At 36.9% G+C, this 24,712-nt stretch overlaps 1 protein-coding gene across 1 annotated transcript in view; it reads left to right on the plus strand.

Moving 5' to 3' along the window:
* The first annotated feature begins 375 nt into the window (after positions 1-375).
* GABRA2 (gamma-aminobutyric acid type A receptor subunit alpha2) overlaps positions 376-24,712 on the plus strand; it is a 64,489-nt gene continuing 40,152 nt past the window's right edge. Inside the window, exons 1-2 of the mRNA XM_059844895.1 lie at positions 376-715; positions 3,269-3,384. Of these exons, the coding sequence (XP_059700878.1) occupies positions 645-715; positions 3,269-3,384 (187 nt within the window). The 5' untranslated portion in view covers positions 376-644. The remainder of the gene's footprint in view (positions 716-3,268; positions 3,385-24,712) is intronic.

Here is a 24,712-nt window from a genome sequence, read left to right on the forward strand (position 1 = left end):
GTCCCGGGGGGTCCCCAGCTGCGGCGGGCAGCGCCCGCCAGTGTCGGGGGCTCTGCTGCGCTCCGCAACTTGTCGCCCTGCGGGGGCTGCCCCCGCCGCCGCCCCGCGCCCCCCTGCGCTCCCCCGGCGGCGGCCGCCGGGGCTCTGCCGAGCAGCTGTCAAACGTGCTGGGCGCTCGGCGGCGGCGGGGGGCGGCTCGCCCGCCGTCGGTCCCCGCACCGAGCCCCGGCGAATGGCATGACTCTGCCTCCCGCCCGCCCGCCCGCCCCCCCGGCTGCGGTGTGCCGTAGTGAGGCGAGGGGTGGTTAAACCCCCATCCTCCCATACATACGGTTTTTATTTTTTGTTCCTTTTCGTCTCGGGGCTTTCACATCACGGAACAGGAAAGCATCTGATGCGCCGGCTCACATGCCACTTCTGATCATACATTGCCTCCTTGCACAGAGCAGGATCATTGGGAAAGATGGAGATACAATAAGTTGCTAGTACTGAAAAGTGCTGCGGAAATCCAGTGGTTTCCTTTCTCCAGTGAAGTGACATATTTTCCTCGGGTTTAAGTTGAAAGCACTGCTTGGCGGAGACTGACTGTGGCTGAGAGTGGCTTTGTGTTTTTCTTGCACCGTTAGGTTTTACAAAGAGCAGCGATGAAGAAGAAGCTGGCACTCTCCGAGATGCAGTTGGTTCTTCTGGTTTTATTGATGTGGCTACCAACAAGGTGAGAGGATATTTAGTTTTGTTGTTCAGTGTGAGCATGTATGTTACAGTCTGCTAAGGGTAAGCTTGTGTGAGGGGTTATAAAAGTATAGTATGTAGTAACGTAATAAAAAATTCTTTCTTAGCTGTTTGAATGCAATATTACATAGTTTTGGGAGCAAATGCAGTAGAATGTAGTTTAGGTACCATAAAAGCCTGATCTCTTGTCCTTAAACGGTTTGTAAATTGATGCTTTATTCCACCATTAAAATAACAATTTCTTTAAATGCCTTTTTGGATCTTAAAGACTTGAGTTACTGCATGACTGTGATTCTGTACCATACAAAATAGAGAAATAGATTTTTATGAAGTCACACTGCAAATCACTGTCCTTAAAATAATGCTCATATATTTATTAATATGGGCATGCCTTTTTTTATTTTTGATTTTTTTTTTTCGGTCAAACATAATAGAATTCAAAATGATGCTTAAGCCTTAAACCTCTAGGTGGAGATAGCATACAACTTCACAATCACATATAATAAAACAATAGCATCATTTATTAATCAACTTTTCTTATGTTGTGTAAAGTTCTCAATTTCTGAAGTGACAGCATAAGAGCAAGTAATTTTTATGACATTATACTTTTGTGTTGCTCACAGTCCCTAAACACATAATTAATTGCAGTTTGTAACTTTGATTTACTTGCTTTGGTTGTGGCTGCAGTAGGTCTTGTCCTAATATGGTAAAGATTGTATGCCATATAATGCAAGTTTCCTATGATTTAACGTCTCCAATATTTTTGTTTGTTTCCCAGCGAACAAAGTATTTTCTGAAACTATGTTTTCTATTTCACTTTATACCTAACTATGGTGCAGTATTAGTTGAGTCACAGTGGGCCAGATCCTGCAAACCCTACTCAAGTGAGTAATCTTACTGACGTCAAAGAGACTATAAGCATTATTAAGGACTTTATGCCTGAGTAAAGTTTGCAGGATTTGACCCTAATTTGAGGTAATTGTATTGATCTAATATTTTTGGTGGAATCTTGAGTTTGAAAACTGTTGTACCTCAAAAAGAAGCTTAAAAATGGCAGAGACATACTCTGGTAGTCCATGAGTGCAATGATACATTTTACAAACCGAAAAGGAACCGTCCAGTAATTGCAGCTAAGAAAAAACTGACACATGAGTAAATTCAAACATGACATTTTCATGGATTCTTTACAAGTTATCTGATTTGGGTCGATTCTATGGTTTATATGATGGAAAGCACAGACTGCAATGATTTACATTTAAATACTTCTTTGTGTTATTGAGCTGGGGACCAACATGCAGCCTTATCTTAAATCCTTTTATGTCTTGCTTTAGAGAAAATATCACCCAAACCTACTTTTGATTTGGAGGAGGAGGAAAACATGCTTGCATTCAAAATGCCTTCATTTCTAGATGATTAATACTCAAACATTTAGGGTTGAAATTTAAGGTAGCTGAAAAGGGTGTAAATGGTAATGTGTGTAGCATATGATGCTTTACTTCCTTGATGCCAACATGCTGGTTTTAAGTAGATAAGACTGAGGAGCTCATGTATTTCATATGCATAGTGCTCAAAATTGTTGGTATGCTAACATTTGCATGTGTGTCAGGGCTTCTGTGTGTCAGGGTTTCCCTGGCACAAGCCCTGTTGGTCTGGGTGCCCAGGTTCCAGCGGACTGTGTAGCACCACGGCTGGCTGGGCAGCAGGTTCATATTTCAGCCCCTATAGCACAGATATCTGACACTGTCCCACAGAGATTTGATCCATAAAGGCTGTAATGTCTCTTTCTTTATTGGGGAAGTTTGAAACAATCCGTGATCTACAGATTCTTCTTGACACTTCATTTATGATTCCTTTTTCCATCCAACTTTTAAAAGGTTTGTCTGCATCTAATGGAATATCAGATAGTGCTTTTTATGACAAAATAGCGCTTTAGAAAGATGAAGGCTGTCCACAGCTATCCTGCAGCTTGCTAGTCAGCACTGGTGTTCCCTCCCACCAACTGCTGGCGTCAGAGGACTCCCTGAGCATGATCGCTGGAGTTTTCCCTCGTTAGTTCTTCTGGTCATGTACTTTACATGACCATTGGGTGGAGGCAAATCCACAGGATTTATCCAGAGATAGAGTATGCCTAAGTGAGGGCAGATAAGATAGAGCTGGAAGGAGATGGGTTTGTGCATGGGATCTCGGGTTATCAGCCCAGGAGTGACATGCCACCAGAGCCTGGGAAGCTCTTCTAGGGTTTTGCACCAGCACAGCCTCCACTAACAGTGTTTGTGGAGCTTGAAGCAGCACTCGCAGTAATGCAATGATGCCTACAAGTACATGCTACTGGAAAATGACTTCCTGGATATTTTAAATAGTATGCTGTTGACCCTTGTGTGTCTGAACTTGTTATATAGAAATTCTGTGTTTGCATACTGTTAAATACACCTTTCCTGTTGGAATGAAGCAAGTAGAGGCCATTCCGAAAAAAATGCATGTTGACTGTATGCTAGAACATACTTAGCAGCTTCTAAAATGTAAAATATCCATTTAGATCGGTGCTGGCTGACTCCCTGGAAGACGAAGCTAAGAATAACATCACCATCTTTACAAGAATTCTAGACAGACTTCTGGATGGTTATGATAATCGCCTCAGACCTGGATTAGGAGGTAATACAACCAATTAAAGATTGATTTTAAAAAATCAATTTTAATGTTCGGATTTTATGCAGTGATATTCTTCCTTTGGGGTTTTTTTTCCCTAACAACTGGTATGTATCTTGATAAATTATTTATAACTACATTCACCCAGATGAATCATTTGAAGTTTGAGGAAGATAACATCTATGAATGGAAAGAAGGCATTTTCACACATTTATCTTAAGTAAAAAGAAAAAAAAATCTGGTGTTTTAACATAGTAAAACAGAATGTGAACAAAAATAACATCTAAAGCTGTTATTCCAGTCAGGGAATTTTGGTTGAACAAGGAATGCAGGCTTAATTCCCTTCAATCTGATAGATGTATGTTTTCAGAAATCTGCACAAGTGTTTTGCGTGATGCATATAAATTCCACATTTTAGATTCGTTCCTTGGCCCAGTAAGTTCAGTGAAAATGTTGTGAATTTGACTTCTTTGGAATTAGGGTGTCACTGGTAATATAAATTTCGTTTCTGGGCACCTTTCACTTATTTGAGCATTTGGAAAAATAAATACAGAAAAAGAGAATATTGAAGGACAGAGGTCACTGCACTCTTGTGCCATGACTGTCAGTTATTTTTCAAAATGTCAGTTCATATTTTAATTTTAAAGCTGTATGGCATCTTATGTCAGTATGTGTTATATAGGCAAGAAATTGAATTAATTTTTATGGTGTTGAAAATATTACTGTGTACAGAAAAATCTCTATGACATAGGGAGAGGCTGAATATCTTAGTTTTGGTAATATTTTGTCTACTACTATTGTTTATCGGTATCTGTTATACTATCTAACATTGATACGTATGATTCAAATATACACTTCTACTGCCATTATTATTATTTGTAACCGTTTTGGTAATTGTAATTTTCAACCTGGAGACTGTTTCAGCTTGGTGAAACCTAGTACAAAATCCTTGGGAGTAATTCCTGTTCCTGTTGATTTCAGGAAGATCAGGCCCAAAGCTAGAGACATGCTCCAACTTCCATGGAAATTACAGTAACAGCTCTGATCAAATTAGGCATTAGTTAAAGCTCAGAGTTTTTATCCAACACTATTCCATCCTGACCTGTGGCTCTGTTGCTGTTCTGGTCCTGGGGAATTGTGGCTTGAATCTGACACAGCAGTAAGTGGGAGCTGACGCTGACTGAAACAGCCTTCTCATTATACATTGCTTTTAAACTAGGATGTCTTTTCATTTCCATTTCTGGCCTCTGTACAGTGAAGGCTTGTGAAATATTTTATATTCAAAGATTTCTTAATTTGGATGATACAGGGCACCTATAGCACTGTTGATGCCAGAATTTATAGAGTAATGTTTTACATGGAGTTTTGATCTCTTTGAAAAATACTCAAATTTAAGAATTTAGGCACAGTGTAAACATACAATGACTTGCAGAAACATTTTGTATCACCAAGCTCGTGTTGAATTGGCAGGGATTTAAAATCATGCATTTTATTAGAAAAATAGTCAAATTTTTCTTCCTTACAAGGAATGAGCCATTTAATTAGAGCAGTCTGCAGTTCCTTTGCATACCAAGCATTCTTTTTAATATTGAAATAATATTGTTGGGAACATGAAATAAAGAAAAGATCCAATGGATTTTTCTTTTTTATTTTTCACTAAATTTGCTTCAATAACCTCCCTCTTTTTCTTTATGAAGCCTCATAGATAATTAAAACATACTCTGAGAGCAAAAAAATTAAAGAATTAACATCTGTTTGATATTGGTATACATGGCAATCAACCCATGCAGAATATGTGTGAAATGAAACTGTGTCATGCATATTAAACCGTGGTGATTCATGACACATTAATCTTAATCTTCAAGAATACTTCAGTTGTGGATGGATGGATTCTTACTGTTTAAAAGAACACTTGTAAATGGCAGTTGTGGCAATTCAAGATGCAAAACATACCAAACAAGGCTTTTGTACATAGTGCTTAGTAATTATCTAGTTACATATTTCAGGAGTTTTCTAGCAGTTTATTCCTTTTTCTATATGGACCTGTAGTCTGAAAAAAGATGTGGAAATAATTAACCTTCCTTTTTTTAACACTACGTGCCTAGTAAGCCTGGGAATTTCAAAGTGTGTTTATGCAAGAGATTACTGCATTCTGACCATGCCACACATCATTAATTTAAGATGCCTAGTCTCAGTTGTGTTTCACTTCCCTTTATATGAATCTGAAATAGCTCCTTTGAATGCAGCAGAATGTTTACTTTGGCATAGCATTTTGCATTATCATGCACATATCACTCCAATGACTGGGATCACAATCTGGTCTAACATGCTATAAGAGAAATAGTCCAGGGTCTGAGATCCTTTTAAAGTCATCTGAAAGCAAGAGCTGTTCCTTAGTTCACTTTTACTTGCTGTGAAAAATGGTGAGACATTTTCAGAGAAGTCTTACAGCAAGAATTTAGCTCATAGTTAAAAACTGCTCCTTTAGTAATGAAATGTTTTGGGTTGATGTTGGCATTTTATCTAGTTATTGACCAACAAAAGGGAAATGTACAGGCTTCTTGAAAGTCTGTATATTAAATTCAGCTAAGTAAATGTCTGATTGGGAATTAATTCTTGAATTAAGGGATAGATTTGTAATTCGTTTTACTGGGAGACTTAGTGTGAGTACTGGCAGTATGTAACTTGGTGCTTTACAGAAGCAATTCAAAACAGAGTACTATTTTCTACAGATGATTGAGGAAGGTTTAACTTTTACTGGTGGTGCACCTCCAGTCAGATAAACAGGTTTTGGCTGTTGGCTATTGGGTATCCTAGCAGCTGGGATCCTTGAGTGATGTATGAACACTGTAATGATGAAATGACCTGCAAAATGGGTGTGGGCAGGGAGAAGAGGACACTGCACCATCCCCTGAAGCCAGAGACATCTCATAGGACTTAGATATATATCCCAGCTTGCTGTATTGATATGGATGAGCATGGGTTTATTCAAGGGGAGATAATCTTTTCTCTGTACTCATTTTATGCTAAGCACAGGATTGCAGCTGGAACACTCTTGACTGCACTTTCAGATCTGAAGTGAACTATTTTACCCAAACATTCCATGCCATTTCTGTTTAGTCATCAAAATAAATTACAAGTTTGACTTCAAAACAAATTTTCCTGTATCATTAGCATTAATTTGTATTAAATATAGCCATGCAAATGGCAAGTCATACAGATCTTAATTGTTTATGAGTTTCTACAAGTCATGAAGATATTTTCTTCTTTTTATTTGCTGTAATGTTTGCAATACACTTAGGGTAACATTTTTTCATAAAACCTTTGCATGTAGAAAGGGAAATCCACACATTAATGAGCACTAAAACTAAGCAAGGAACCAAAATATCTGCAAGTGATTGAATTATCTGTCTGCTCTCCTCTGCCCCATGAACAGACATCATCATGATGGATACTTCAGTATTGTGACTATCTCCATAAGTTATTCAGCCTTCTTTACTTTCTCATATCTGAAATTAGCCTTTCCAACAGCTAAAGAACTTCTGTCTTTTCTACTCTCAGAAACTTATAAAACAGAACTGAATAGAAAACTTAAATGTTGGAGAAAAAAACCCAAACAACAAAACAAAAGGGAAGTTACAAGGACAGAAGACTGGACTTCATAGTCTAAAGTTTCAAGTGCCATATTGATGTTGAAAAGGTCTATGGAAATGTCAGGATCTTTCTGCAAATGTGGTCAGTCTCATCAGCTTCAGGAATGGTATTCTTATTGTGACAAAAGAGTTGAATGATGGTTGCTAAAAAAAGAGGAAGATAAGACAGTAGGTAGGTGAAAATTAAATGCACTGTGAATCTATTTTGCAGGAACCATCTCTGCTTTCAAATGTCCTGATTGCTTTAGGCAAGCATCTGCATTGCATTTCTCATACAGACAGACCAAATCCTCTTTTTCCCCAACATTTTTTAAATCAGTGGAACAGGAAAACTGAAAAGAATGGAGGGGAATTCATGCTGACTATCAGAGAGATGGTCTGCAATGAGCACTTGCAGGTGTGATCTTTCACCTTTGGAGAACTGGATATTTCGTTGCATAGAATCAGTGTAATGGTATAGGAGATCAGACTTGGTGATTAAAAGTTGTGATGTGCTCACCAATATGAGCACAAGGGAAACCCATTTTTTCACAGATTACTTTTGTCTTCTGCCCAGATCAGGAGAGCTGTATCCATATATATGTGTGTGTGTGTGTTTTTATCAAATAGTTGGAGGTTTTCAGTTGCCAGGAAACACAGCCATGGTCATATGCTGATAATCTGGAATATGTTGAATCCAGGGCACTATTTATATATCACTATGATTCAGAGTTTTTAATGAGCTTTAGAAGAGTTTGTAGCTATAGCAGTCCCTAGCTGAGGGACCCTTGTTTGGCTAGTCCCCCCTAGCCAAACCTAGTGGTGTTTGTCAGCCCCAAAGATGCTTAATGCAAATTCAGAGTATCATAAAGGAAGGTTCTTTGTCTATTTTTTTTTTTTTATTTCTGCAGAGCACTACAAGAAATTTTCCACTACTGTTTTTAAAGAAAAAAAGTGCAGTTCCCCATCTCAGTTCTGGTTGCTTCCTTAGGCTTTCTTTGATCCAGGTTAATCTTTTGGAAATGGCAATATCTCTCTGCCAGTGCTAGTGCAGAGCAATTCAGAGCAGCACTTGCATCTTCTAAAAGCCCACCATCTTAGTAGCTATGCTGGGACACAAAAGGGCAAACTAGTGTATGTATGCTCCTCTTTTGGGCATACCTGGAAGGGCCGCATGGAATCTGCCTATAATGGTGCTTTCAGAGGAGTCAGTGAGAAACTTATGTTAGAGCTGTGGATAATGTATATTGGCAAAAAGCATTCCTTGTAAAAAATGGAGAAGCAGTAGAGAGCAGGATATGAAAATCTCATTAATAACTTATCCAGGGCATGCAGACAGTGCTAAAATGCAGGAACAAAACTAACTCAGTAGCTATAAGCATTCCAGGGAATGATTCATTAGGAAAGTGGAAGGATAAAAAACCTACAGAATCCTCTTTGAAACTAAAGAACAAATCAGAAAAATTTGTCTAGTATAGGATAGGGCTGAGTAGCTAGACAGAGGTTATTTGGTTATTTATTTATTGGAAGTCTGTGAATAAATCAACAGTGAAGACGTAAAAATAAAATTAATGCTACAGCTGGGCAGAGTAGTGCAATTGGAGAAAGTGTTGCACAATGCAAAGCAAAAAAGTCAAAGAATCACAAAATAACCTGAGTTAGAAGGGAGCCACAAGGATCATTGAGCCCAACTCCTGGGCCTGCACAGCACCATCCCAAAGAGTCAAATGCTCTCCTCAGATGAGTTAACAGAAATGTAGGTACTGTACAGTAGTTGTATGTGCCTGTAGAGGAGCTAGTCCAGGAGGCTCTCCCAGTTCACTGAACATATATTTTTAGTACTTTTTTTCTCTCCTGGCAAAGCATCAGCATTTGCTTCTAATGCTAGAATTACTGCTGACGACACCAAGGCTGAATTAGAGCTTTGCTTACTTTTGTCTTATCTGCAAGGAAGCTGTGAGAGCAGACACTGCAGATTTCTCTGTAACTCATTGGTGCTCATTGTAAGTCAGACTGGTGGGGTACTTACATTTTTTTCAACCAGATTTGCTGGACAAAGACATCAAAACCATCACCTTTTCTCTGTGATGCAGTTTTTCTGGGTTATTTAAGAAATGGTTGAGAAGAAGTGGTCTTGCTGGTATCCAAGGTATTCTACTGTTGACTGCTTTCCACTAAGGCCTTTTATCTTGTTAAATCTTGCAATGATTTTTTTTCTATCTGAAATATACAGCTATTTCTCATTCAGGCTGACTAGTTTAAATAGCTAAGTACCAAAGGAATGCAATATCATAGTTCCAAAGTTTTTATTACTCTTGTGTAATGATACAATTTGCATAAAGCTACCTGAATTGGAAATATAATTATTATTTAAATAATCTAACTCTGAAACATTTTCAGCAATATTTAAGTGCATTAGAAATTCATCCAGGATAACTCTGGGTATTTTAATGGATTTCATGGGTTTTTACTAGTGGATTTTACCCAAGCAAAAAGTTAATTTAAAATGTAGTAATCAATGTATATGTTGCTTACAATGAAAAAATTAATTTTCAATCTGTAGAAACGAAGAGATTTTGTAATACAAAATTAATAATATTCTGTGTTACACTTATAAAGAATATCAGGGAAATTCTTTCGTGTTTACTGCTGTGATGCACCCATGGAGGACTCAGTTTTGTACATTCCTTTTATAGGAGACACACAGAAAATTAAATTTCAAATATTTTCTTAAGTAAGATATACCAAAAAACCAGAGAGCTAATTAAGAATGTAAGAAGGAAGCTATAGAGATCTCCTTTTTAATTATATAATTACCTAAAGATATTGTGAAAATTTTGGTGAAGAGCTATTAAACTGGTTTATACTAAAGCATAGATGGTCTTTGACATTTTGGGTTTTGATGTATAGGATGTAGACAATATTTGAAATACACTGCCCTTCACAAAGATGAAATAATGGACCTTAGAATATGTTTGATTTAAGTAAAAATGGCAATTATAGCATCACTATTTAGTGATGTTGATTTCGCTTGTGTGACAACAACAAATACTTAGGCAAATAGTCTAGCATAACTTTAAAGACAATTAATTGGCAAGTTTTGACATTTTATTTTCAATGAAAACTAAAAGCTTGGGATTAAATGGGCATGTATAACTCCTTCAACTTTGCGTACAAAAGATTGGGGGTTTTGTAACCTTTGTTCTTGAGCCCTCTAATGGTAAATATACATTTAAATATATTTTCCATATTTTAGCAACCATAAAGAAAAAACTGCCATAGGGCATTCATTCTGCATAGCACAGTGGGCTTCTACTACACTCAAGGCCTGATTGTGGCAAAACAGTGTAACAATACTGTCTCTTCATGAGACATAATCTAAAAGGACAAAAAAAGAAAAGAGAAGAAATATTTTCTTCCCCTCCTTAACTTTACTAGGCAAACTCATAACTATTATAGTTATAATATAACTCATAATTATTAGGCCGATGGTGATGATTTTCAGCAGTTACAGAGATAATACTTGCTCAGAGTTGTGGTGGAGTTTCCATCTTTGTGGACACCCTCACAAATTGACAGAATATGACCTGGGGAAGTTGCTGTGTGTTCAGAGATTGGTCTGTTTTGGACCTTCCAAAGGTTTTTTTAAATGCAGTTGTTCTAAGATTCTTTAAATGACAGCCAGCAAGGCATTGAAACAATGGCTGCAGATTTCCATCTTCCTTGGAAAAGGTGAAAAAAACTGTAGTATATTAGATCTTGAAGATAGAGCTGAAGGAAAAAGTCTGTGTAAATTAAACATTCAAACTGGTTTAGGACAGCAGAATGCACAGTGTTGTACAACTCTTGAGCTTATTATTCATAAAGACCCCACTGAAATATATAAGATTTTGAGTAGACAGGATCTGCAAAAATGAAGAGGAAATATCCTTGTTTCTGGTCTTAGCCACATTTTTCCTACTATCATGTTATGCAGAAGTCCTGAAAAGGGTTAAATATGTGAAAAGACAGTATTTTAAACTGTATTTCATTGAGTCCTTTTCAGGTTACTTCAGCAGTGTACAGGGTAGTGAAAAGCTGCACAACACTGTGTATCCTAGAGATCAACACCTCCTCAGGAACCACCCAGGAGCCTCTAATCACTACCCTGCTGAAGTGCCCCAAGGCACTTCCCAAGGTTCCTCCTGCTTCATTCTTCTGTTTTTATATTGCCTTTTTCTTTTCTAAATACCTGTCTAATTTGTCCATCCTTATAAAAAATGTTCAACTGTCTTTTTTGATCAAAATTTGATGAACTTATTTAATTCTGTCTTAAGTATAGTGTTAGCCAAGTCCAGGTGAGACCTTCAATGTAGATGCAGCTGTGTAGTTTTTTTGTGGCTGGATACCCAGCATTACCTTCCCCTCCTCCCAGGTACAGCTGCTGCCATCCAGCTGCCTGAAAGATTTCTTATCCAGTGAAACTGGATGGAGGAGGTTGGAATGATGTGAAGACAGACTCCTAGGGGGGTAGAAAGCAAAGATTATCCTTTACCCACAGATTAAATGGTCTTCCTTTTGTGCCAGAACAGTTCTCTGGTGTTGTTGACTGGTCTGAGACAGATCTGTTGGTCCTGGCAGTTCTCCTGACTGAGAACATATTCCTGTTTCTGTTCTCTTGCAATGCTACTGTTTTGTGACTGTCTTTAAGAATAACCTTTTCAATGCACAATCTAGTGCATCCAATTTTTAGAATTAATAGTCTGGAGAGAGAGGTAGAGGTATTTCATCAGAAAGGATCATAGAGAAGGACGTTGTAATTGTCTGTATATTAAAACAGCACATGCTTTTTTTTTTTTTTTCCCCAGTATTTTGGTCTGTTTTAATTGTCAGTGTTTGTGGCTACAATTAATATCTAACAGTAGCTTCTAAATGCTCAAAATAACATATATGAAGTAGAAAAAAAAAAGCTGTTTTTCAACAATCTAGCATTAGGGTAATACAAGCCAAGGTGAAAAACCACTATGAGCAAGAAACATGGGAAAGGGAAGGAGGGCAGAACAAAAGAGATGATGAGTGAAAAAAGGGGATAAAATTGTCATACTAACCATTGACCACTTTTAAACAACTGGCAGATTTAAACAGCTGTATGATAGTTTTTTAAAATAACCTTTGGAAACTTGACAGTAGAATAGATAAGAAATTTTATCATTATGGTATATGCATGCATTTAAATTTCTGCTATTAGTGTTGTTCAACAATGAGTCATCCATCTCAAGAAACAGGTATAGAGGATGTGTTGCTGTACTATTCACCAAACTGCTAAATTAAAGCATCAGCAGAAGATTTTGAATTAATACTGTCAAAAGTCTAATAAATTTTAATTATAAGAATCAAAAGACCTTAATATGCTGAGATTAATCTTTAAACACATTTTTATATCTTTTTTTTTTCCATGTTAATGCTCTAATGAAATTAATCACAAGCTAAAAGAAATTTTGTTTACCACTGCCACCCTATTAATAGTTTGCTTTGTCATGCAGAGTATTTCCCCACTAGTTTGTGGAAATTGTGTGTAAATCACAAAAATATGATTCTGCTAATCTTCCAGAAGTGCTGTTGCTATTTGGGAACCATTTATGTGATTACTGTGTAGCACATGGCTCCTGATTTACATTCCTTAATTCCTTGCCATATGTTGAGGGCTATTTAATAATTAGAGCATTTAACACTGTGAAAGAAATGTAAATCAATTCTCCTCTTACCTGGGATTATTGTGCACATCAGAGAACATTAAACACTTTAGTGAAGTTGTGCAGCTACAGGGATTGGATCTAGTCTGAGCAAATTGCATTCATTTTTTAATGTACATACATACATATTTGGTCCTCCCCATGCATTTTTTTTTTGTTGTCGAACCAGAAGAGATCACATGTTCTTATTTGAAATTTGTTTGGGAAAACCTGGGTGTCCCATGTTCCATCTGCTTAACCTATGTTTTTTTATAGACTGTAAATTAAGCATTTTATAATCTTGTACTGTTATGACTAATAGAGTTGATTGAAGATAAAATTCAGTGGACCACTGACCTTCACATATGGTTCAATAGAAATCAGTTAAAAAGTGGTGTGTGCTGTAAAATTTTCAAGACTGCTTGCATTTATGATCTTTGATGTGAAAGTAGTTTCCTGGAGTTACCTATCTTCATTTAGCACCTTCTTCTGTTTTAATTTAAAACATTGCATACTGTCAATCTCTTAAATACCTAGATGACATGAAGGCAAATGTATGTTCTGATTGAATGATTGCCCTGAATGTTGCTAGTTCTTCTTTTGTTTGTCTCAATTACTTGGTGCTGATTCTCTCATCCAAGAGATGCAATTGTCTTCCAACACATTCCCTCCTTTTTCTTTCTTGTATCCATTCTTAGTTGTTCTAAGACAGTAGGTTCCATAGGTTCCTCAGACTTCTGTCAGGAAGTAGGGAAGTATTAGAGATTATTATTATTATTATTATTATTATTATTATTATTATTATTATTATTATTATTTCCATTCTTGAAAGTGTGTAAGTCTCTCAGCACAACACCAGAGAGCAGAAAAGGAATGGATCAGGTGAGAAAGTCTGTGTTTATATTCAAGAATTCAGAGGTGGGTTCAAGAGACAATTCCTACCCTTCATACACCAGCATAATGCTCTAGATGTTTCATTCTGAGTGACAATCTAAAGGCTACTGTAAATGCCTGTTTATTCTCATTATTTGAAATAATAATTTAAAGGCATTAGGAATGCCTTTAAACTAACTGAATAGGAAGCAGCTGAAGAGAGTTGCATTGTGGTGTATATAAATGAGAAAACCAAAGTCTGAGATGCAATGCTGTGTTTATATAACCACTCTGCCATCCTAAGGCATTCCACAGCATTTCATGGGCTTGTTTGTGTCAATAGTTTTAACTGAGCATTGAACAGTGAACTTCTTTTTACCAGATCTTTAAATGTGAATTTGGTACTGCATCATCTCATGCAGTTTCTGAAAGGAAAAGGGAAGAGACTTCCACCTGGGAAAATAAATGAATAAAAAAATAAATAAAGATGAGAAGGGAGAAATATAAATGCCTGTTATTTGAGATAAGGAAATGGTCACATTTTTGATAATCCCTTTTTATCTGCTGGGTGCTAAAAGCTGTCAGAGAATTCTTTATGCTTTTACTAGACATTTTGTCTCTAATGACCATTAGAAGAAAAAAATAGATAATCTGGTTTGCGATTGCATAATAATGCTATTTTTCAAGTAATTGACTGTTTTAAAATAATATCTGTGGTAGATACTACCTGCATTTTCACAAATGTTTCTGCTTAGAACAACATGCACTTTAAGGAACTGGATTCTGATTAAACTCATATTAAGCATTGTTTCAAATTAAAAACAACACCCTATTTTTTAATTTATGCCTATAAAAAGTCCAACCTGTTAATTTAATATTAAAAGCAGATTCCAGTCCCAAATATATAATCTCTCCACATATAGAAGCCTAGTGGATTCTCAAAATTCCATGGGCAGCCAGAGGCAAATTCTCTTGTCACAGGCAAAAATAAAAGACAAATTTGAAGCTGCTTAATCCAAGCTCTGGGAGTATCCCGGGAGTATGTTTTAGAGGAGATTTAGGGAAACACTGTTATCTGCAAAGTAGCTTGGAGACATTCTAGTGACTCAGCTGTGGGAATTTTGAGTGCCACAGTATATTTCTTGTATGCACTAAGACCTAAGACCTTTTTTAGTATTAACTGGATAACAGAAGAATAACTGACAGCTCTGTAACATGTTAAAAATGGAATTAAAAATTGTTTCATTGCTGTCCATGCCAGTATATTTTGCATATTTGGGAGATGCTTGTTTAAGTATTAAAATGATTCTCTGTTGGGTCAAGCCATAAACTTGTTGTTTGTCAGGACTCCTGTATAGCAGGAAGCTTATTACCCATGACCATCCCTGGAGTTGTCCTGCCAGGCAAAAAATGTTAATAAAAAATTAAAGACAGCTTGGCAGCCTGATTTGTGCTGTATCTTGAAACCATAACTCTGTTCGTTCCTTCCCTGCATTTCAGCAGTTGTGATGCTCAGGAATGTGTGAGGAAAGTGTGTGTCTATGTGTGCTTAAGTATGCCAGGTAGTTAGGGTGTTAACATGCACACAACCTCCGGCTGCTTTTAGTAATTCCTCTGGCAAGCTTTTCTGGGAATATAGAGTACTCTGGATAAACATTAATTTCCTGTACTTCATAGTTATTTTACCTGTCTTGAAATAGGAGCTGCTGCCTGGTTGATAGAAGGATTTAAACACTCTATTTTTTTTTTTTTTTTTTTTTTTGATAGTGTATCACAGTCTTCTGAAATACTATTACAGAATTTCATACAGCATTACATATGAAAAATATATTTGAGGATCTTGCTGCAAAAAATGCATTAAAAGTGCCCACTAATATGCAGCTCTATTAAATAAAGGCACTACCTCTTTCTGCCATTGGTTCCTGTCATGCTTGAATGCGAAGTACAAGGCTAGCAAAAGATAAAAGAGCTGTAGCTCCATTTTTAATGACTATACAATCCAAGACTATAATACCCAGACACTAAGCACAGACATTAAAATTAATCTGTCTGAAAGGATCTCCATTTTCAATGCTTTCTTATGTCTGTTGATCTCTAGAGGACCTTCATCAGCCTTTGGGACTTCAGAACATGTGAGTTTCATACTTTTTTCTGATAGCAGCAAGCCTTGGGAAGATGCCAGCTTCTGGTGGTGTGAGTGCTTGCCACAGAAGAAGCAAGACAATCCTTCCCAGAGCTTCATCACAGTTTCTGTCAGCTCCAGGGTGGCAACTTTTTTGCTCTGGCTGACCACAGAGACAGACATAATCCAAAGGCTTCTGCTGAAGCTGGTAATCACTAGGCAAAGACTTTTTCACTGACTTCAGTGGCCTCTTCCATGCTACTCAAATTCCTCATTAAATAATTAACAAGGCTAATAAGCACTGTGACAGTGTCTGCTTTAGCTTAGAAAAAGTAGTGTAGCCAAGGAATGAAATGCTCTGTGTATATCATATGCATATGTATATCTATGTATATCTATGTATATCTATGCTCTATGCATATGTGATAATGTATTATCACAGTTTCCTGGATATTCCACTGAATTCTGTGGCCATTTTATAAGTGCTTGATGCAAAAGACTTCTGATGTTCTTCCAGGAAATTACAAGAATTTAGGGGTTTTTTTTAATATTTAGAAGTGGGAAGTCCTGAAGGGCAGCGTCCTTTCATAACTTGTACTTTCACAGGTGTGTTGACGTTACATATTTAATATATGAAACAAAGTGGCTTCTGAAATTTAATTTGGATAAAATCTAGGAGGAGTGATCTTGGTTAGAAAAGCAGCTGGGCCTATGTAAGTGATGGGCAAGAAAATAAGCTAGCAACAAAAATGAAGTTTTTGAAGAACCAATAGCCACTATACAATAAAAGCACTTCTTAAGAAACCCAGTCTTGGCTGCATTATGACTGCAAAGAGTAACTGGAAGCTTCTACTTTTTAAAAATGATATTGCTGTTAGGGGGAGATGTGGTTTGAAATGCAGGAGGGACTGTCAGAATGAGTGTATCAAATGGGATGATTTATAAATGCTATGACTTGGAATAAAGCACAGGGATTAAACATGAAATTAGCCTAGAAGAGTAGTAGCAGAATTTGTCAAGGTGTTCCATGACTCTAAGTACTGACATCATAAAATTCAAACATTAAAAAAAAAGAAGAGACATAAAGACCTCTGAGTATAAATTTCTGCAATCTGGAATAATTTTGGGAATTTTTCTGCCTTACCTACATGTTATGATTTTCTCTCTAGTAGCACAAATCTCTAAGCAGAGTAGACAGAAATATGGTCTCATGCGAGTAATAACTTTGCCCTCCCTACTTGTGTGATGACACCATTTCAGGTCAGTTCAAATAATTACTGCTCTACTTTATCAAAGTCTGCTCCCTTCAAGATTTCCAGACTTGTTTGAGTGCTCTTTTTGTCTTCCTCTGTCTCATTCTTTAGAGAGTGTTGGAGCAGTCTGGTTCCTTTTAGCTCCATCATGCTCATCCAGTTGATCTAAACAATGCAGCAGTCATATTTATTACTCAGCCTGGTAATTATAAACACTCCTCATCCTGATGGAAGCTGTAGTGTCTAAAGGGACAAGATTTAGTGCTGATGTTTTAGTTTTCATTTGTGTGACATATGGTTTTGGTTTGCTGCCAAATGTGTTGTGTGTTAGCTGAATTCCTTTTACTTCAACATTTAAGTAATCTGTTTCAGCAAGATCACATTTCTTCCAGCCAAACTCAACTATGTTTTCAATTTCATGTTTCTATTTAACATTTTATGCAACTTGAACTAAAAATTCCTCACACTGGTAGTTTATTTTAGAGCTGCCTGCTTTCAAGTTATTTTAATTTTTTTTTGTTTTTTCTTCATGGAGTGTGAGGATGTAATGAAAAGGGAAGAAAGGAAGATTTGGTGGATTTCCTGGTAGTCTTATGGGAACAAGTTTCATATTGCCCATGTGTTTAGAATGTTCTTCCCAATGATTTAATTTACTTATTTTCAATGTTTTGTCTCTCCCTTTTTAATGGTCAACACCAATGCTCATAATTACCCAGCTTTTACAAGTATTTATAAAACCAAAGCATCCATATTGTAGTAATACCTTTACAATGAACCTGTAAATTGGAGAAATACTCTGTTTAAATGATAGGGAAAAAATCCAAAAAGCTGTCTAGATAGTTAATTGCTTTCTTAATCACTTGGCAGTCAATACCTCTGAGGTTGTCAAAATGTTGCCGGAGGTGACAAAATCTATGCAGTTCAACAGTAATGAGTGAGAGTATCTAAATATCTTCTTCTCCCAGTGCAAAGAACCAATTAAGTTACGCACTTTTGGGTTGTTTGAAATCTCTTTCATGTTAAAGTAGTGGTGGATTCAGACTAGACACGGGTTGGTTGATTGGCCCAATGTGATATGAGCTGCATCAGTCAGTACAGCAGCCTTCTCATCAGGGATAAAGCACATTCTAGATTAAACGTCTTTGTTCCTCCCTACCTGGTTTGGAAAAGGGATCTGAATCAATGTTTCCCAATTTCCAAACTTTTTATGGAGACACGGGGCTTTTAATCATTCTGAGAAAGTGGCTTCTTCCATTGCAAATGTTTTACTTTATATAAAATAGCTACATATGTGTCAGAACATGGACTGAGATCTCTTTTTTTCCTGCAGGCCTTTAGAGGCATTCATGGTCTTTGCCAGTTGGCCCCACAAGATTAAGGTTTGTCAGTTCCCACATCTCCTGGACCCCACATGTAGTGGAATTCATTGCTTCCAGCAGCTGGGTGTCCTATGAGGATCATGAGCAAAGCTGGGCATGTTGGCACATCTCAGAGATGGTGTTGGCATAACTGTCTACGAATGTGGCTCTTAAAGTCGATAAACTGAGCAGGAATCTGTCAAGCTAAGTAATTAAAAATGCTGAAGAGGAGCAAGCAGCTGAAGCCTTTCCTTACCAACACATGTGAAACAATCAAGTTTGGGTGTGAAAACTTTACCAGTCTCCTTTTCATCTGTTCACAGGGGTGTTCCCTCTCTTGTCATTCCTCCTTTCCTGAAAAGAGCCATGAGAGAAGCTGATGGTCAGGAAACTTCTAAAATAGACAGCAGCTCTAGTCAAGTGGATGCTGTAATTTAAAGCAGAGACATGAACTCAGTTACTGTGTGTTAGGTTCTGTCTTGACCACAAATGTGAATTTTCTAAGACACAGCTTGCTTCCTCAATCTTTGGAAGGAATTGTTCTGCTTTGTGTAAATAATTAGATCTTGAGTAGAGGCTTCAATTTAAATCTGCTCTATCCCATGAGTACTGCTAGGCTGTGGAATCAGTCTCTTGCTTGTTTTCTTGCTTTCTCTCTCAAAATCTTTCTGGCTCAGTAAATTTGTAATTATTTATAGTTTGAGGAACTCGTTGGGACTTGGTTGAGAGCCAGTTCTTTAGGCTTCTTGGCAGCATTGGGATATATTTGCCTTAAGGTGGAAATACAAGCAGCCAGGGAATTTCAGGTACTGACAATGTTAGACAGCAATTTAGGAATAAAGGGGATTCAGACAAATATAAGTGCAAAATGTAGTCATTATGATCTAGACCACAGAGACATTCAGATTAACTTTGATTGATTTAAATGGAAACTTGGAGCTTAAATAACTTTGTGCAGCTTGTCCAATATACTTTAAGAGATAATTGGGCATCAAAATCAGTCTTTAGCACTATCTTTGAGCAACTTTCTCAAATTTGTGGAGAAAGCATAAAATAAAGTTAAAACTGCACCTCAAATGTCACTTATATCCAAGGTTCTTCATTTGTAGGACCCTTTGTAAATTTAAATTTGTGATCTGAAATAATAAGGTTTGCAAATTAAAGGTCAGTTGAGAGAGAGAGAAGAAAATGTAGTAAATATAATGTTTGTGTGTGTGATCTGCACTCTTTGAGAGTTAAGCCTCAAATTTGTCATATACATGTGAAAATTATCTTAGTAATGTGTAAATGTTCTCTCAGCAGAGAATTTTTTTGTTTTTTCATTTGATATCTGGTAATGGTGCTAAGGCAGATTGCACCAGGGTCTTCTACATACAGCACAAAGAGTAAATACTGATTATGATAATATATCACATTATTTGTGTTGCAGATGTGCCTACATATCATTCTGTGCACATTTTATGGGTAACCTACACCTAGAAAAGGTGTTAGTTTAGCTAAAAACATATCTGAGAATGTTTTCACAAGTCATATTTTTTGCTACAGTAGAGAAGGGTGTTGACAGTTAAGCTAAATTCTTTTTTCCAGGTTAGTATGTTTTTCTGATGGTCAAAAAGTCTTACTCATCTCTAAAGAAACACTAATGTTTAACTGAATTATTGTCTTATTGCAAATTCTTGTCTTTTTGAACAATTTTTAATTATTTCAGAGTAATGAATACTGGATTGCTGAAATAAAAGAATGGGCTTATATGCAGCCCAAGTATTCTGTTAGTGTAAATTACATGATAGTATTTATGGCACTGCTTTACAGGGCTGCTGAATTTCATAAGTTCTGAATAGGCCTTTGGAGGGCCCCTGATAGACTTTATATAGAGCTGTCATTAATTTAATAAGCAATATAATATCTGTTAATAGATATCAGCTCTTCAGAGGTAAGTCAGTTGGGGTCTCTTAGCCTTGCTGGCTTTCAATTCCTTTCTCTTCCTCCAGACATTTTCGGCAGAATATATTCTTGTTCCAGTCAACACCATGAGAAATTAAGTGCAGTGTCTGATTCTGGTCTTATTTACACCAATGTGAATGTGCAACTGTTAATATAATACTTAATAGTATTATGCTAGCAGCTCTAGAAGTTAAACTGGTAAGCTTATTCTACATATACCTTGTTAAAGATGGAGATTTGAAAGACAATCATGGCCTTTATGAAGAAATTTTCTTGCTGATAGTTCATGGATAAAGTGAGGCCATTGGAAGTGAAGTGCCAATGTCAAGGGGAGAAATGGATTTTTTCTTCTCACAGATGACTTCAGTTTACAAATTGGATGTGGTTTTATGTAGGGTATATGTGGCTTTGAGACTGTTGTAATTTAATAATGGCTAATGAGTGAAGATGCCGAAGCTGGATAAATAAAATTGTTGCATAAACCCCCTAAACCAAAAATAAAGAAATGGCTGAACATGATTTTGAAATATCTGTGTTCCCACGGATTTTGCTGCTGTTCCAGCTCCGTGTTGCTTGACCTCCTCTGACCCCCATTCCCTGCCAGCCAGTCAGTGTCTTGAGCTGTCAACAGACACACTAAGGAGCTTGTCAGATAAGGGCAGCATGTTGAGTTGGAACAGTGTTTGATGGATTAAGACCCTGGCTGTTTCACCTGTGCAATTTCTGACTTGTATTATGAATGACATTTTCAAGGCCTTTGGGCAACATTGCCAAGCATGCCCCTGGAGACCAGATTACAATGTCAGAACAATGTCAATTCCAGACAAATAAATTTCTATAGAAAAATAATTAAATTAACATCAAGCTTTTGACACCATTTCCACAAAAACTCAGAAATCCTCAGTTGTTTCCCGTAGCACTGCAACTTGACCTCCTTTTTTTGTTGTTGTTGACATACTTATTTAAGGAGCAGTATTTTATTTTTGCTTCTCTTTTTTTTTTTTTTTTGCATGCTTTAGCAGCCTTTCAGTTACAGCCTTGCAGTGTTCTCACAGGCACTATTAATTCTACATTAAAAAAAATATTTGTCTGAATATTTTTATAGTATACATTAGAACTTCAAATGTATACTTTTAAAGTTCTATCTCTCCAAGAAGACTTTTGATGGTTTTTGAGTACCTCAGAGAGATTGTCTTCTATTTTAGCTGCCCAAAACCTGTGTTTACAGCTTTATTGAATAAAAATTGAAATTAAAAAGAATAAAAAGCCCAACCCAATCTTCCAGGCCTGTTTTCTTGTGAAAACAGCCTTGACACATTAATCAATAATATAGCCAGTTTCATACAAACAAACATCTGGAACCATTCTGAAGATTTTGCAGTGATCACACTATTTCTTCTCTTCTTTTAAACATGCACAGAGTGAGCCATGCATGTTTTGTCCCTACCCTCTATGAAGAAAGGACTCCAGATTATTTTGGTGAGAGAGAGAATGAATAATAGTCAGGTCATTCTCGAATATGGGAAATACTCTGAAAATTTATTTCAATAAAGGTAATGCTTTCTCAGCATTCTGCAGGAAAGGGAGAGCTCTCAGGTATGCAGAATCCTGCACATCTGTCTACCTCACATCACAGACTGGAACTCTGTGTACCCTGTCAGGGATGCAGGCAGCTGAGAAGGGACATATGAAAGAACTTGAAAAAATTTTGAAAATTGCTGTCAGACAGCAGACCAAAGGAACTCATTGAAAATTTGAATGCCTCTGTGGAATCTTAGCATTTTGACAAACTGGTAAATGCTCATGAGGAGCTTTTTCATCTGACTTTTCTGATCATCTGCATTACTCAGCCTGGATTGGTTTAGACTTCAGCCACTGCAAATTCTCTGCCAAGCAGCCTACTTCAGCTGAGCCAGCTCTTCTGCTGAGCAACAAGCCAGCAGGATTTCAGACCATCAGAAAGAGTATCCCAACAACCAGAGAGTTGGCATAAAGGAATTGGCAATGCCACTGATACCAGCTCTAGCTGAGCTCTGAACCACTTTTCTAATGTTTTGACAAGTCAATGATATTGACATTTTCCAGTGTGGTTACTTGGTGTTGGACAGCTGTAACCAGGCTTGGCAAACACCTGTACTTCACCTTACTTGCACATAATTTAATCCTTCTGCCTCAGCTTCCCAAGGAAAATTGAGGATAATAAAATTGTTGTCTTCATCAAGGAGTTGTTGTGGTTAATGTTTTTTAAAATCCTAAATGTAATTAAAGTACACAGCAAACATTCCAGCTAAGGACAGAGAAGGATGTATAAATCTTCTGCAATTTGGTATATGTATTCCTTTTTCTTACTTTCTGGTTGTTATTGTTTTTTTGGTTGGTTTTATTTTTGTTTTGTTTTTTAGTTTTCTGGGGTTTTTTTCCCAGTAATGATATCATGTCAGTTCAATTAAGGAAAGGGAATCAGAAGAAACCAGTGCTGGAGAACCATGTGCAATATGATCTTAATAATTACTGTGGGGTTTTTTTTTTTTTTTTACTTCCATGGGATGTGCTTTTCTTCCTTCCTTTATCATTAACTTTATTGACTATATTTTGTCAGTGTACCCTTGGCTTTCGTCATCTGAGTAACTGGTCTGATCTAAGTCAGATAGGGCTTCTTTTTCACATTTATTACCAAAGCAAGTTAGAAGTGGTGCTGTAATAGCTTTTGCAGAATTTTAGAGTACTTCATGTGATGGTGGCAGCTACATGTTATATTCTTTGCCTGAGATTTTTTCCCCTAAAAGAAGCATCTTACATAGAAATTATATCCTTACCCTTTGCTGTTCCCATTTCTCTGTATAACATTCAAAAGCAGTGATTCAGAATAACATAAGAGCCCAGTATAATGTATAAGTATAAATGAATCTGCCACCCTTGCTCCCAAAAGAGGGTTCTTTAAAATCGAGACTGTTTTACAGTGTGGGCCTCCATTGATTTAAGCACTTTTGAAAATCAGGCCTTTTAGTTACATGCATACATGTCACTTGAGGAAACAAATTTTATAATCCCAGTAGGGAAAGCTTGTCCTTTTCTCAGAAAAACAAGCTAAATTTTTATGCAAACACATGTTGCATTGAACATCTTTTAGCTGAGTATATTCCTTGGCTTTTCCACAAGAACTGATGATCCAGAACTGTTTGAATCTCTGGTGGGCTAAGTACGATGACTGGTGCTGTTCTTGACAGAATATGAGTTATAAAAAGCCTGTAACTGTGACGCCTGCTGGATGAATTCTGATTAGAGAGCCCATATGAAACTGTGCTTTGTGCTTCTGAATTGTTTGTTTGACAAGCATATACTCCTTCAAAGCAATAGCTACAATATTTGTTGGAAAAAAGGAATTATGTGTTTTTTGTTTTTGGAGATGTTAATTCTGAACTCTCAAGATTAAATTTTTAATTCAGAGGAACCTTTATTTTAGCACTATGTAAAGTAAGAAGGAAGAAACAAACACAAGATTCAGGCTGCTAAGACTAATGGTAGCAGGAGTAATTCAAGATTTACTACATTTCAGCTTCCTTTGTCTTTAAGGACTTGTTTTCTTGAAGGTAGGGTATGAATAGAATCTTCTTCACTATGCAGAATTTGGAAAATAAGAGGCAAAAATATAAAAAACTGCCATTTCTTCCTTAGTGTACTTTTTCTTAACACAAACCAGCACAGGGAATCAATAGACTGTTCTAATAGCATAAGTTGTGGTCAATATATTTGTTCTCCTCTCTGTCTTCTCTGCTCATTTCTGATGGAAAATAGATCCAGAAGAGTTTAGAAATCATATATAACAGAATATGGGAATTTTTTAAAAAATTAAAACTTGGAATGCAAGGCAAGCTTGAAGATTCCATGTCCTGTAGTTTATTATATGCTAATATTAAAATCATTCCTCTGTGTCAAATAATAAATCACATACAAATAACTGGTAGCATTAGAGTGGGGTTACAAGAGGACCATGTTTGCAAGCATTTGGGGGGTGGGGAATAGGCAGGTAAAGATTTGCCAAGTGACTTTGTTGCCTATAGTAGGGTTCCTTCAAGTTATACAAGTATATTTGAATTTAGCCTTGATACTCTGCTGTTGGGATACTTGATTGTCAGTAACACCATATTTTTGTAACACCAGTGCTTTTCATGGAATTATAATTAATATTTTGTGTTGTCATCACAATACAGGCCAAATTTCACAATTAGTCCCTGCAGCTCCATTTACCTCCTGAAGGGTAGCTCTCCTGTCACTGTCCCATTTCATTCCAGTCTGTGCCAGGTAACCATTTGGAGATAATGATCTTTTTTTTCTGGAGAGTCTCCTACGGGCAGCATGAAGTCTCTAGTCCTCTGAAATGTACTAGTGGCTTTTGTAGGATACTTCAGCCATACCTGTACTTTATCCTTGTTGAATAGCA

Source organism: Haemorhous mexicanus, chromosome 4 (assembly GCF_027477595.1).
Source record: "Haemorhous mexicanus isolate bHaeMex1 chromosome 4, bHaeMex1.pri, whole genome shotgun sequence".
NCBI classification, from domain to species: domain Eukaryota; kingdom Metazoa; phylum Chordata; class Aves; order Passeriformes; family Fringillidae; genus Haemorhous; species Haemorhous mexicanus.